We start from the raw sequence: 14,245 nt of genomic DNA, 5'->3' as shown, positions 1-14,245 counted from the left end.
TTCCTCTGCCACCTGTCTGCACACCTGTCAGCCTCGACTTTGGCATTCTGACAGATGTGAAGATGTTAAAAGACATCTGTTTATACATAGGCATGTGTGTTGGTGCACTTGTGTGTGTGTATGTATATGTGTGTGCATGCACGTGTGGTGTGTCTGTATCTGTGTGTATGTGTGTCCTAGAGATTAGGACAATACCGTGTGAAATTGGGAGGGGAACACAGCTCAATCCATGACAGGCTTTTTCCAGCCCTTGGAATCTTTTTTGCCCATATGTCTATCAATACCTGGTTTCTCCTGCTCTGGTAGATGTAACAGAGTTCCCCTGTATCCTGACATATGCCCATTGGTATGGCTGCATCCTCTGTCTCTTGTTAATGCTCTGGGGTATGAGAACCTCACATCCTGCCTGCACTCTTTTTTACACTACATGAGGCCTTTGAATCCCAGGTTCTCCCTTCATGTGTATTCCTTCTGTTGGACTGTTCATTGGCCTGTGGGTTTTCTGTCACCTGTAGCTCTTGTGAGTTTTGGAAATGCTCAGACATCTTCAGGGGCTCCCAGAATGGCACTGGCACTCTCCTGATCTTCATGCCACTGTCCTCAAGTCTGTCCAGACTCTTCCCGCCCTTCATGGTGATTGTTCAACTACCGTGGGAAATTCAGACATTATGCAAGCTTGAGAAAGTCATGGCCACACCATCATGGGCCTGGACAGACTGGAACATGTCAGCTTCTTCAAAGTTACAAAAGGGCTTCCTTATATAGCCAGTGCGGTTCAAGGAGTGTGAACTAGTTCCTGTCTTTTGCTGCTTGTATGGTAACTAAGCTGTGGTCTTGTCGTGCATGTGACCATGTCTGATCACACGCCTTTCATGCTTTCTGTGTTCATGCCTGTGTTCCTCCTGAATGATTTCCGTTCTCCATCAGAAAAGAGCGTTAGAGGAATTTCTTTCTTTTTTTCTCCTCTTTTTTTTTTTTCAGAAGAATTTTTTTCTTTTTTCTTTTCTTTTTTTTTTTTGAGATAGAGTTTCTCTGTATAGTCCTGGCTGTCCTGGAACTTACTTTGTAGACCAGGCTGGCTTCAAACTCAGAAATCCACCTGCTGAGTGCTGGGATTAAAGGCGTGTGCCACCACCATCCAGCTCTTTTCTTTTTTTTTTTTTTTTTTTTTTTGATCACCAAGTTGTCTTTAGAATTAAGGAGCCAGTAAAGGCTTGGCATAAGATGGAACTAAAAACAAGTTTTCTTATATTTAAAGTCCTTTTCCATCTTTATTCTGTTTTATTTTTTTTAATTAAATTTTTTTCAATTCACTTTGCATCCTGGTCACAGCCCCCTCCCTCTTCTCTTCCCAGTCCCACCCTTAGAGATCCCTCTCCCCTTCTCCTCAGAGAAGAGGAGACCCTCACCCCCAACTTGGGCACCATCCCACCCTGGAACATCTAGTGCCAGCACGTCTAGGCACATCTTCACCCACTGAGGCCCAACCAGGCAGTTCAGGTAGTGGAAGGGATCCAATGGCAGGGAACAGAGACCTAGACAGTTCTCGCCCTGCTTGTCAGGGGACCCATGTGAAGGCCAAGCTGCATACCTGTGACAAATATGTGGGCGGTCTAGCTCAAATAAATAAATAAATAAATAAATAAATAAATAAATAAATAAATCCCTGTGACTGAGATCACAGAGATGCTGAGGTGTTGCAGGCACTGTCTGCTCTCTGAGAACAAGAGGTCCCCTGTACTCACAAGGCCGCTCACAGTGGTCTGGGACTCTAGTTCCTAAGGAGCTGATGTCCTCCTCTGGCCCTCAGATGTGATAGGCTTTCATGTAGGGCATAGATATACATCTAGGCAAAACACCCACACACGTAAAATAATCTTTAAGAATTTAAATACATGAAAACAATAAGATAAAGAATGAAAAAATAAAAATTCAATTTATTATAAAAAAGATACCATTTACCAAAATTAAATCAAGGTAAACTATTTAATCAGCTGTATAACCCCTAAGGAAATAGAAACAGTCATTGAAAGTCTCCCAACCAAAAAAGAGCCCAGGGCCAGATGGTTTTAGTGCAGAATTCTACCAGACATTCAAAGAAGAGCTAACACCAATACTCTTCAAACTATTCCACAAAATAGAAACAGAAGGAACACTGCTAAACTTGTTCTGTGAGGCCACAGTCACCCTGATACCTAAACCACCAAAGACTCAACAAAGAAAGAGAATTCCAGACCAACATCCCTATGCAAAAACACTCAGTGGAATCCTCACAAATCGAATCCAGGAACACCCTAAAAACATCATCCACCATGATCAAGTAGGTTTTATCCCAGCTTTCTTTCTAATGTCCTTGCTGCAGTAATATGCCTGCAGTGAACAGTTCTGTTGTTTTGGTTAAGATTTAAAGTTATTGTTCAAAGCCTGTTTTGATGGTTTCATCATCTGTGCCATCTTGGGATTGTCTGAAATGGATCGTATTATCTCTTTAGCGTTAGCATGGGTCACAGTTTCTGTTTATTTTTTTTCCTGGTTTGTTTGTTTTTGTTTGCTTTGCTTTGTTTTGTTTTGTTTTGTTTTACATTCTCTAGCGTTGTGTTAAATCTGGATATTGTGGGGCGTATCCTTCAAGAGTGGATGCTGTAGGGTATTGAAACTTTGCTTTAGCAGGCAGTTATCTTGATGAACCAGTCTCCACGCTCCATCTCTGCTTTGGGATGAGTGTTCTGTTCAGTTCTTCTAGCTTTAGCCAGCTTGCTTTTGGAGCCTGTCCTACATTTGCATTAATTTGGGGTCAGCCTAAATTTGGGCCATGTCTGATGTTGTACTCAGCTTATAGGTCTCACACCAGGGACAGTTGGTCTGGCTAGATTTGTTTACCAGAGGATGGCGCTCACTCCCCACTTTTGTTTTTGATGCTGATTTTTGCTTCTTATTGGCAAGTTTATTCTGTGCTTTTTTTTCTGTTTTGAAATTTTAGGTATCGGCCCATTTTTAGCTTTTTATTTTCCTGTCCAAGAGACCTTTAGAATTCCTTGGTTTATTATATAGATCAGGTGACTTAAATTTTCTCTCTTGAGTTTCTCCTCTTGCGGCTGTTGGGTGTGGTCTCCCCTTGAAAAAGACCTACAGGTCCATCTTTCCCCCGGCGCATGCGTGTGCGTGTGCGTGTGCGTGTGTGTGTGTGTGTACCCGCCTGCTTGTGTGACGGTTCCAGGTATTGTTTGTGTGGAGGAAAGCACAGCTTTACATTACTTTGTTTTAGAGTCTTACCATTCCCAGCAGCACACGATGTATTCCCACTGCTGTATAGATGTCTTCATGTTAGGCCTGCACTAGAGCCATTGCATCCGAATCAAGAGAATGTCTCTCTTCTTAAATAAAACTATGTCATCTTACAGGTCCAGGAGAGTCTGGTTGAAGACTGTCAGGTGAAACTCAGTAAAGCCGAGGAGAAGATTCAGCAAATGAAAGAGGAGTTCCAAAAGAAGGAAGCCGAGTGGGAGCTTTCCCGGGAGGAACTAAAGAGAGAAGCTGAAGAGAGATTAGCCTCCATGTTTCTGGAGCTGAGAGAAAAGGCTGAGTCTGAGAAACTGTCCATAATCAGCAGGTTTGAACATCGGGAGTCCAGCATGAGGCACCTGCAGGACCAGCAGGCCGCCCAGATCTTAGACCTGGAGAGATCTCTGATGGAGCAGCAGGGTCACCTGAGGCAGCTGGAACAAGAACTCACTCGAGATGACCTTCTGCCATGCAGCCAGTGTGGCCAGGAGCCCGCCATGGCCCAGGAGGAGAAGAATGGCGCGCTCCTCCGAGAGAAGGAAGACTGTGCTCTGCAGCTGCTGATGGCCCAGAACAGGTGGGTGAGGTTGTGGGAGGGTGTGTGTGGTGTGGAGCCACCTGCCCAAGGTGCTGGCAGAGCTTGGTTGGGGAGGAATTGTGGAAAGAGGTAGCAGAAGGTATGATAGACCTTTGTACAGCCGTGTGCTCCGGGATAGGCTTGCTGGGAGTAGCACTGTCCCATGCTCCGTGGAGCTTGAGTTCCTTGCATGAAGCTGAGTTTGCATGCGTCCTGAGCATCCACATTCTTGCTTGCTTGTTTTTGAGAAGAGGTCCCTTTTGTCACTAAGCTGATTTAAAGATACACTGCAGTCCCCTAGTCTCAGCTTCCTAAATGCTGTAGCTGTAGGTACATCTAACTTTTGTTTTGAGACAGACAAAAGTTCTCTATAGGTTTTGATGGCTGCATACTGTGTGTATAGCCCAGGCTGGCCTCTTAACTCCTAACCCTCCACCTAAGTCTCCTGCATGCTGTGATTATAGGCATAGACACTATACCTAGTTATGCCTTTGCCAGTACATTCCATGTGTGCATGTTTTAATATTTTAGTGACATATTTTTTATAATAAATTGAATTTAAATTTTCATTTCTCATCTTACTGTTTTTATGTATTTAAGATCTTAAAAATTATTTGATGTGTGTGGGTGTCATACCCTTCATGCATGTCTGTCACCTCTGAGGGCCAGAAGAGGGCATCAGCTCCTCAGGAACTGGAATTACAGACCACTGTGAGCTGCCCTGTGGGCGCAGGGGTGCAGCAGCCTGTGGCTGTAATTTCTCAGCATCTCTCCACACTCTTTTCAGTGGCAGGATTTTTTTTTCTTTCTTAAGACAAGGTCTCACTCTAATTCTCTAGTACTAGATGTCCTGGAACTCACTCTCTAGAGCAGGCTGGCCTTGATTCCATAGAAATCCACCTGCCTCTGCCTCCGAGTGCTGGGATTAAAGGCATGGGCCACCACTGCCTGGCATTCAGTAATAGAATCTTAAAGCGCACTTACAAGGTCTTATGTGGACATGTCCTTCATTGGGATGAATGTTTTGTGGGTCTTTTCAACTTAAGCATATTGTTTTAAAAAATAAACATTTTCTTCTAAATCTCACACTTCCTTGAAGTAACAGACTTAGGGCATAGTGAGGTTATTTTCCTCCTTTGGTGCCAACTCTTTTGCAGTTCATAATCCTTAGGCTGTAGAGGCTGAGGTCTAATTCCCAAGGGACTGCTAAATCTTCTGGTAACTTGGCCCCGCTTGCTTCTCCGTCTTCCCCAGCTTTGCGGCACCAACCGGGGATGCTAGGGAGTTCCCTGGGTTTGAGATTTGAGTTCAGATACAGATCCGTTACTGCCTGGGCCAGAGAGCCACCTCCCCAGGACCTTGGAGTTCGTGGCTCACAGAAAGCCCGCAGCAAAGTCGTCTGTGTCTGAGTTGCAAAGCTCTTGGGACTAGGAGATGCCTCAGTGGGTGAGAGAGCTTGTGGTCAAAGCATTGAGGACCCAAGCTTGAATCCTTGGCTCGGGTAAAAGCTGGGCACGGCTGCACGCACCTGTAACTCATTGCTTTGGAGTGGAGACTGATAGACTCTCAGAGGCTCAGTGCTCAGCCATCCTAGCTAAAACAGAGTTTCAGGTTCAAGGGAAAGAGACAGAGATCAATAAAGAAAGATACTCATTGCCTTGCTCCGGCCTCTACATGTGTGCATACATAAACATAGACACACATAGGCTCTCAAAAGTCAGATCTCATGTGTATGTAAACGTGACACACTTCCCATGGAACATAACTTCTGCCAGGGACCTTGGTTAGTCACAGTTGCACAGTTGCCTTCTTTTTCTTTTGGCTTGCTGTTAACCCCCCCACCCCACCCTGCCTTCGACTGCTTTATGGCCCCCTTAGGTAATTTTTTCCCTGTCAAGGCACAGAGAATTCTGGAGTAAATGCTGTCACAACTTAGCTGTTGAGCCAGCCATTTGAGGTCCCTCCTGTAGGGATGTATGTACAATTTCCCTACGGGTGCTGTGTCTTCTTTGTATTTTTAGGAGTCGGGGACTCTGTGGCTTTTACAGTTTCTTGCCCTGGTGTTACTTAGGCTTCATGTGGCCCCTGAGTTTTTCTGAGGGAAGGTTCAAATCCAGGATTGAGGCAGCAGCTCCCTGTGGGTAGTGTATCTCGGGGCTCAGAGGGGCTAAGTTCGATGCGGCCACGTGCCCTATTGTCTGTGTTCTCCTTGAGTGTTGTCTCAGGTTTTTGGAAGAGCGGAAAGAGATCATGGAGAAGTTTGCCAAGGAGCAAGATGCCTTTCTTCGAGACGCCCAGGAGAAGCACAACCACGAGCTGCAGCTCCTTCAGCAGGGACACCAGCAGCAGCTCCTGGCTCTGAGGATGGAGCTTGAAACCAAGCACCGCTCTGAGCTCACAGAGCAGCTCGCCTCCTCCGAGAGCAGGCGGCAGGCGCTCCTTGAGACTCACGTGGCCGAGCTGCAGGTAAAACACAATGCTGAAATTAGCGCCTTGGAGAAGAGACACCTCTCCAACCTGGATGAGTTAGAGTCCTGTTACGTGGCCGACGTTCAGACTATTCGGGATGAGCACCAACAGGCTTTGGAGCTCTTGCGAGCGGAGCTGGAGGAGCAGCTACAGAAAAAGGAGTCTTGTCACAGAGAGATGTTGACGCAGGAGCTGGAAAACCTGAAACGCCAACATGCTGAAGAGCTTCAGTCCGTAAGAGATAGCCTGAGAATGGAAATGAGTGCCCAGCACATAGAGAACGGGAAAGGGCCGGCCGCTGACTTGCAAGGAGCACACCAGGTGAGATGCCAGGGCCCCGTGCATGTTGGATGTGTCTGGGCATTTGTGGATATACACCTGTGTGTCTTGGTTCCACATCTGTGTATTCATGTACCTGTGTCTCTTGTCCTGTGTGTGCCTCTTTGTGTATATGTGTACAACTGTGTGTTGGCACATACGCATGCGTGTGAGTGTGTCCGTGCCCATGTGTGTGTGTGTTTGTCTCTGTCCATGTGTGGGGTGTTCGTTTGTGTGTATCTGAGCCTCACAGAGAGTTGATAGCAGTGGTGATTTATGGTCTTACTATAGATGATATGGTAACAGTCAGGGTTGTTTAGGGCTCAGGTCACATTTGCACTGATTGCATTGAGAGCTTTCAGGAGTTCCCTGAAGCCAACCTGAGCCCTCCTGTAAGTCTTAGTTCTGAGACCGCAGTAGATGGATCTGATTTCTCTGTTGTACATGCAAAGCCTCTGTTCTCTTCCTATTGCAAGTTCCTGAGATTAATTTTTATATGAAGAGGGAATTTCTGGCAACCTTGCAGGTGCCCTATGTCTGCTCGCAGGACTTGGGAGCCTGTGATCATGAATAAGCCGCATCTATAAAACCGTCTAGTGTGCTTTGTACAGCCTTTGACCTTCTTAGATGGTGTCTTCTGTCCTCTTGAAATGGATTAGGCTGTTGTGTGGTAATGCACGGAGCAGTGGAGAATGCTTACTGTAATCGGTGCATCAGTCCTAGTGTCTAGAATGGCCCAGAGATCTGATCCAGTCTCTCTCTCTGGAGTGGTTTGGAGAACGTTTGAGACTGCAAACGTTTGAGATTCATTTGTTTTAAAGGAAATCTGCTGCTCTTCCAGAGGACCCAAGTTCAGCTTCCAACACTCATGTCAGGCAGCTCAGCCTGGAACTCCAGGTCCAGGGGACTCAGCGCCTCTGGCCTCTGTGGACAGCTGCTGTCATATCCCCGTACCCACATACAGACAACACATAACATACACAATGAAAAAATAATAAAATAGAAATAGCTGGCCATGTTGGCACACACCTTTAATCCCAGCACTCAGGAAGCAGAGGCAGGCTGATCTCTGTGACTTCTAGGCCAGCCTGGTCTACAGAGAGAGTCCTGAACAGCCAGGGTTACACAGAAAACCCCGTCTCTGGACAAAACAAAACAAAGTAAGAACTACAATAACAAGAAAAAATACATCTTAAAATAAAATAAAATAAAATTTTAAGAGAATATTCTAAAAGCAGACACATACAGATCACACACAAATACTTTTTAAAACCATAGCCGAGCTTTATTGGTGGCAGAATTTAATTATAGGAAGCACTTGGAATCTTGGCCACTTGCATGTATTATACTCCTTGGGATGGGGAAATCTAGGATATGCACAGGCTTGACCCCTGTGGGAACTCTGTCTCAGCAGCAAGACCCGGCCATGGCTCTGCACAATGAAGGGCACCTGCTGGTGGAGGATGGCGATGCAGTCTTGCGTAGTGTGGACGCTGAGGGCCTGCTGCACCAAGCTGGACCTCAGGAGCTGGGAGACGCGCACACAGTTGAAATGCAGAAGTCACAAGCAGAGTTGGCCAAACCCCAGGAGCTGCAGGCATCACAGGACCAGGTTGCACAGGTAAGTACTGCCTGGACAGTCAGTCCTTCAGGGTAGCACTTTGGGTGATGTTGTACTCCCTAGGGCAAGCAGTTGATGAGCACAGCGGAGCCGCTGGTCAAGGGTGCTAGGGTCTCCTCTTGAGCCCACACCATCTTTTCTTTTCTTTTATTCTTTTCTCATAACTTACACCTGGACAGCAGTTTTCCCTCACTCGTCCCAGTAAAAAAAAAAAAAAAAAAAAAAAAAAAGAGCAGGTTTCCCAGAGAGATCCATGGCCTAACAAGTTATAATAAGACTGGGCACAAACTCTCATATATCAAAACTGAACGAATCAGCCCAGTACGAGTAAAAGGGTTCCGAGCAACAGTAACAGAGTAAGAAACACCTCCATTCCCACTATTGGGAGTTGCACAGGAACACCAAGCTACACAACTGTAAGGTATATGCAGAGGACCCAGCTCAGCCCCATACAGGGTCTGTGTTTGTCACTTTAGTCCCTGTGAGCCCTGCTTGGTTGATTCTGTGGGCCAAACACTCAGTCTTACTACTGAACTTGAGTCTCTCACTTGACTCTGGAACTCACTGTTTCAGCTAGTGTAGATGGCCAGGTTGCCCGAGGATTCATTTCTGTCTCTGCATACTGGGATTGTGGGTAAGCACTTATGTGGTACTGGGGTTTTGAACTCTTTTTTTTTCCCCCCCTTTGAGACAGGGTGGGTTTCTCTGTATAACCCTGGCTGTCCTGGAACTCATTTTGTAGACCAGGCTGGTCTCGAACTCAGAAATCCGCTTGCCTCTGCCTCCCGAGTGCTGGGATTGAAGGCGTGTGCCACCACGTCTGGCTTTGAACTCTTGTCCTTACACCTAGGGCGAGTACTCTACCTCTACTTGCTGAGCCATCTCCCCTGTCTCCAAGCAGGGTTTAATAAGTGCCTGCTCACAACAACAGACACAGTGGGCGTCAGGCGAACCTGCTGATTCCACGTGGGAAGATGCCCTTGGAGTAACTTCTCCATGACCCCCACTGCGTGGCACAGCAACAGGTCACCCTTCATCTCATCCCGTTTCCAGCTCACACTTCTGCCTCTTTCTGGCTGTGGTTGTGTGAGTTAGGGTCTGCACAGGGAGGGCCTAGTGTGCACTGAGTGTTTTAACTCTCATTCCTGTACCGGTCAGCCTTTTACCCTTTGCCCTGGGTTCAAGTGGGCAGTTCTGTAAGCATGGCCACTCTTGTCAGACTTGCCTTGGCTTTGAGACATTTCATTTCCTCCAGTGTCTTCTCAGAGTGTTCCCCAGGATGCCAGGGCTGGCGTCCCAAAATAGCAGGGACGCGCTGTCCTTGCCGCCTCCCAGATTCTGCCGAGCCACAAATATCTTGCACCTGTCTGCAGAGCCAAGCTGCTTCTCAGCAGGCTCATTTAATGGAACACTCACGGTCGGGCGGGGCCTTTTCAGGATGACCGCCCTTTGGAGTTTGGTTGCACAAAACATTCTCTGACTTCGTAAGCTGGGTCATTTTTTCCCCTATAGAAGGGCGTGACCCATGAAGAAGTCTCCCTGGCTATTGACCCTGATCAAGAAGTGTGGTCCAGAAGTAGCTACAGAGTGACCAGTGCTGATTGTCCAGGGCTGTTCCGTATGTTCTTATATAAAACCCAAACCTGTTCACAGGCTAACCCTTGAAAGTGGTAAGAGACTGTAGTTCGCTTTCTGTAGTGTGAACGTTTGTACTTTACTACTGACAATGCTCATCTTCACTCTTACGCGGTGGTCTTTGTGCACTGTCTCCCCAGACATGGTTGGTCTGTTTTCTGAAAACATTTGCAATAGTTTTCGTGTATTTTTGTTGGATGTTTAGAGAAAACTAAGTATAGTTTTAAAAAATTTCTTGAAATATGTATTTTTATTTTTTACTTATGTGTGCACACACTCGAGTGTGTGTGTGTGTTTGTGTATGTTTGTGTTACCAGAAGAGGGTTTTGGATCCTCAGGAACTGGAGTTAGTTGCTTGATGGGAGCTGGGAACCAACCATAGGTCCTCTGGAAGTTCAGCAAGTACTCTAACTGATGATCCAACTCTCCTGCCCCTAAAGTGCCATTTTTTTTTTTTTTTTTATATTGGCCATACCTGGTCACATCAGCTTTGTGACTGTGACCAGTCACTGTGAAACCTTGTGAGATTTCAGCCACAGACCTGCGGAAGTGCCTCACCCATTCTTGAACATGTCGAATGCTTCTGGTTTTTTTATCCTGCTGAAGGCTTCCCTAGGACAGACCAGTGTGTTCTGCCTGCTGGCTCTGCTGCCTGGTGGGAGGTTGGGCTGCCTGCTTTCTGCTTGCCTCCCATGAAATACATACGTTCTTGTAGACACACACGTTGTTATGTGTTTTTGTCAACTGCCTTAAAGTCCTTCCTGGGATAGAGGGAAAGTGAAGACTACAGAGCTGTGTGTCCAACCTCAGGTCCTGCAGCTCTGCTCTAAGGCAGAGGGCCCAATGTCAGCCTGTTTAGCTCTGGGTTCAGCAGGGCTCCCTGCTCTATAGCTGGCCATTCCTAATGAGATCCTACATGGAACCACTCGGTTGTCTTCCTTCACAGTCAGTGTCAAGAACAGAGAGCCAACAGCCAAGTATAGGTGGAGAGTTTGGTAGGCTCTCCTGTTCTACTGCAGAAGAAATCTAAAACTAACTTTGAAAAAATATCATTCCGTTTTGAAGGCTTAGTTTTATTCACATTGTATTTATCTATCTATATATAAATATGTAAATACAACCTGCTTAGTCTGTATAATGTCTCTCTCTCTCTCTCTCTCTCTCTCCCTCTCTCACATACACACACACACACACACACACACACACACACACACACACTTACCTTTATCTGCTAAGCATTCTCCACACTTTGTACTTGACTGGCTTTATAATGTGTATAGATGCCTTTCCATACAATTGGTCTGTAGTGATTCAGTGCATCACGACTGTCTTCGAGCTACCATGCAGGGCTTGGACTCACTAGTAACACGGCAGGGTCCTGTGCCGGTTACGTGTATGCCATGTAAGTTGTTGAGCACAACAGCACATTGTCATTTCTGTCTCTCTTGCTCTTGCTGAACTCTGGGTACTGGGACTGTGATGGTTTGTATATGCTCTGCCTAGGGAGTGGCACTATTAGGAGGTGTGGCCCTGTTGGAGTAGGTGTGTCACTGTGGGTGTGGGCTTAAGACCCTCCCCCTGGCTTCCTGAAAGTCAAGTCTTCCACTGGCAGCCTTCAGATGAAGATTAGAACTCTCAGCTCCTTCTGCACCACGTTTGCCAGGATGCTGCCATGCTTCTGCCTTGATGATAGTGGACAAACCTTTGAACCTGTAAGCCTGCTCTAATTGTTGTCCTTATAAGAGCTGCCTTGGTCATGGTGTCTGTTCACAGCAGTACAACCCTAACTAAGACAGAAGTTGGTACCAGGGACTGAGGTTTTGCTGTGCTAGGCCTGACCACGCTTTGGTTTGGAAGGATGGTTTTGGGCCTTTGGATTTGGGAGGCCATGGAATGCTTTAAATGGGGCTTAAGGAGCTATCCCAGTAGGAATATGGAAGACTTTGTTACTGAGAGTGATTCGAATTGTGCAGACCTGGCCCAAGAGTTTCAGGGGAGAAGAATTTCTGTGTGTGGCATAGAGACTGTTTTTTTGTGGTATTTTGGTGGAGAATATAGCTGCTTTTTGCCCTTGTCAAAAAAATCTCCCTGAAGCTAAGATTTATGTTAATTGCACCGACAAAGGAAGTCTCAAAAGAGCCCAGCAGGTGGATATGGTAAACCAGTATCTTGGCCACCTGAGGATTTTAATAGGGGTTACAAGGTAAGGCTTTAGTTGTTGTGGTTGAGTTGCCATTGTTTGTGGAGTTTCCCTTCTCGTGGTGGTTCTACTGGGTTCAAAAGAGAAAGGTTCGGGCAAAGCCAGGGTTTGCCAGATGTGCAGCCTTTGGTTAGGTCTCACGAAGAACATTTTGAACAAGCATAGTAAGCTTAGAAAGGAAAAATATAGAATATATGGTTCAAGTTCTAAAGGGGCACCAGGGAGTGAAATGGAGCTGAATCCTGTGCTCTGGAGATAGCAGATTAAGGGAGTGGGACTTTGGGGCAAGATCCTACCCACCTTTAACCCCAGGAGATAAGGCCAGATCTCCAAGTTCGAGGCCAACCTGAGACAGAAGAGCTTGTTGTAGGTGAAGTTAAGCTTGAGTCAAGGTGTGGTGGTGTACACCTTTAATCTCAGGAGAGTCAACCTGAGCTAGAATAACTAAGACAAAAAGATACCACCCCATGGCACCATGAATCCCAGGTGCTATTGTGATCCTCCTGTCTCTAACCCTTTGGAGCTGGGTTTGTGATGTGCTGTTCAGGACACCTGGGTTGCTACATGGATGCTGATTTCTGAGCTGCAGTCCTCATGGCTGCCCAAATGCTCTTAACCACCGAGCCATCTCTCTAGCATATCCAGTTTAATTTTTGGACCTTCTAGGTCATTGACTTCTCTTGGGCCACTGGTCCAACCGTGACCCACTGTAGTGCTTTCATGTCACGGGTAGTTAAGCTCCCAGCTTGGTGCTCGGTAGTGTGCAGGGTCTCTACTTGGAGGTCAGTGGTCTTTGGCTCCTTGACTATTTTTCCTTCTGACCTGGAGTGTGTCAGCACTTCGGCGGACCTGTGCTCTGGCACAGATGTGGACATGTGTTGCGGGTGGAGGGGTGCTTGTGTTTGACCAGAGGATGATGACTGCTTTGTTCTGCCTGGTGCCTCCAAGGACATGTGTGGTCCCTGTACTTTTCTCTTTCATTTGGAAGATGCCAAAATTCTCTGTCACTCACGGCTGGCCCAGGCCAAAGACCCTTGGATTAATGGTGCTATGGGGTGGTATCTTTCCTTTGTAAGCCAAGCTACACCAGATTACTGGGATCTGTGGCTACTGCTTAGGACCTCATGGGAAGCCCGAGGAGCCAGCAACAGGGAAGCAGGTCTGCCTGCTACTGTCCTGAATGGCTCCGACACTGAGCCTTGGTTTTGTTTGCTTTTGGTTTGCTTTGTTTTGTTTGTTTTTGAGTCAGTGTCTCTCATGTAACCCCGGCTGTCCTGGTACTCAGTATGTACACCAGGCTGGCCTCAGACTCAGAGATCCTCCTGCCTTTGCCTCTTGAGTGTTGGGATGGAAGGTGTGAGCCACCGCTCCAGGCTTGCCTCTGTTTTTGAAGAGAAACACGTAAGAAGGACCTGTGTCTGTACGTTGATTGATTTCATAGGGAGCGACTAGGCTCAGGGATTTTGATTTTGATTTTTTTTTTCCTCAAGAGACAGGGTTTCTCTGTGTAGCCCTGGCTGTCCTAGAACTCACTTTGTAGACCAGGCTGGCCTCGAACTCAGAAATCCGCCTGCCTCTGCCTCCCAAGTGCTGGGATTAAAGGTGTGTGCCACCACCGCCCGGCAGATTTTTATTTTGAATTATTATTTGCGATAGGATTCTGCCCTCTCATTTCCCGTGTATTGGGGACAGGTAGACCTTCAGATATACTTCAGCAAGTAAGAAATGACGAAGGAAGAATAGTACTCTGACCTTTGCTTCTCTCGTGGCCATTTTTCTATTTGACGTAATTTAAAAATCGTGATGGAGTTTCCCAGCACTTACTTGCTTCAGCCACAGTTGTTGTAACTGAGGTCTGCCACCTTTTCCCAACAGGTGAGAGACAAGGTCTTCCTGCTGAACCGGGAGTTAGAAGAGTGCCGAGCGGAGCTGGAGCAGCTACAGCAGAGGCGGGAACGGGAGAACCAGGAGGGCACCACGCTGATCTGCATGCTCAGGGCTGACCTGGAGCTGGCTCAGGGCGAAGGGTCAGTGCTTCCCTCCTGCACCGCTGCCCAGCCAGCAGCACTTGTTGCCGGACTTCCATATTGACACCTGGGCTCAGAGACATCAGCCACTTTGTTCTCAAGTCCTAATGATTCCC

The 14,245-nt window shown here is 46.9% G+C and overlaps 1 protein-coding gene across 17 annotated transcripts in view; it reads left to right on the top strand.

Annotated features, from left to right (window-relative positions):
- The window catches only part of Pcnt (pericentrin (kendrin)), a 91,659-nt gene that overhangs the window by 16,286 nt on the left and 61,128 nt on the right, over positions 1-14,245 (top strand). For 9 of the 17 annotated variants that reach the window (XM_011243384.3, XM_006513353.4, XM_006513348.4 and 6 more), the window contains exons 11-14: positions 3,402-3,859; positions 6,085-6,649; positions 8,058-8,267; positions 13,978-14,129. In XM_011243384.3, coding sequence (XP_011241686.1) covers positions 3,402-3,859; positions 6,085-6,649; positions 8,058-8,267; positions 13,978-14,129 — 1,385 coding nt within the window. Of the gene's footprint in view, positions 1-3,401; positions 3,860-6,084; positions 6,650-8,057; positions 8,268-9,073; positions 9,938-13,977; positions 14,130-14,245 lie in introns of those variants that run through there. The other 8 variants (NM_001282992.1, NM_008787.3, XM_030244950.1 and 5 more) reach the window with 3 other exon arrangements.

Source organism: Mus musculus, chromosome 10, assembly GCF_000001635.26.
Source record: "Mus musculus strain C57BL/6J chromosome 10, GRCm38.p6 C57BL/6J".
Lineage (NCBI taxonomy): Eukaryota > Metazoa > Chordata > Mammalia > Rodentia > Muridae > Mus > Mus musculus.
This window is presented reverse-complemented; position numbering and strand designations above follow the sequence as displayed.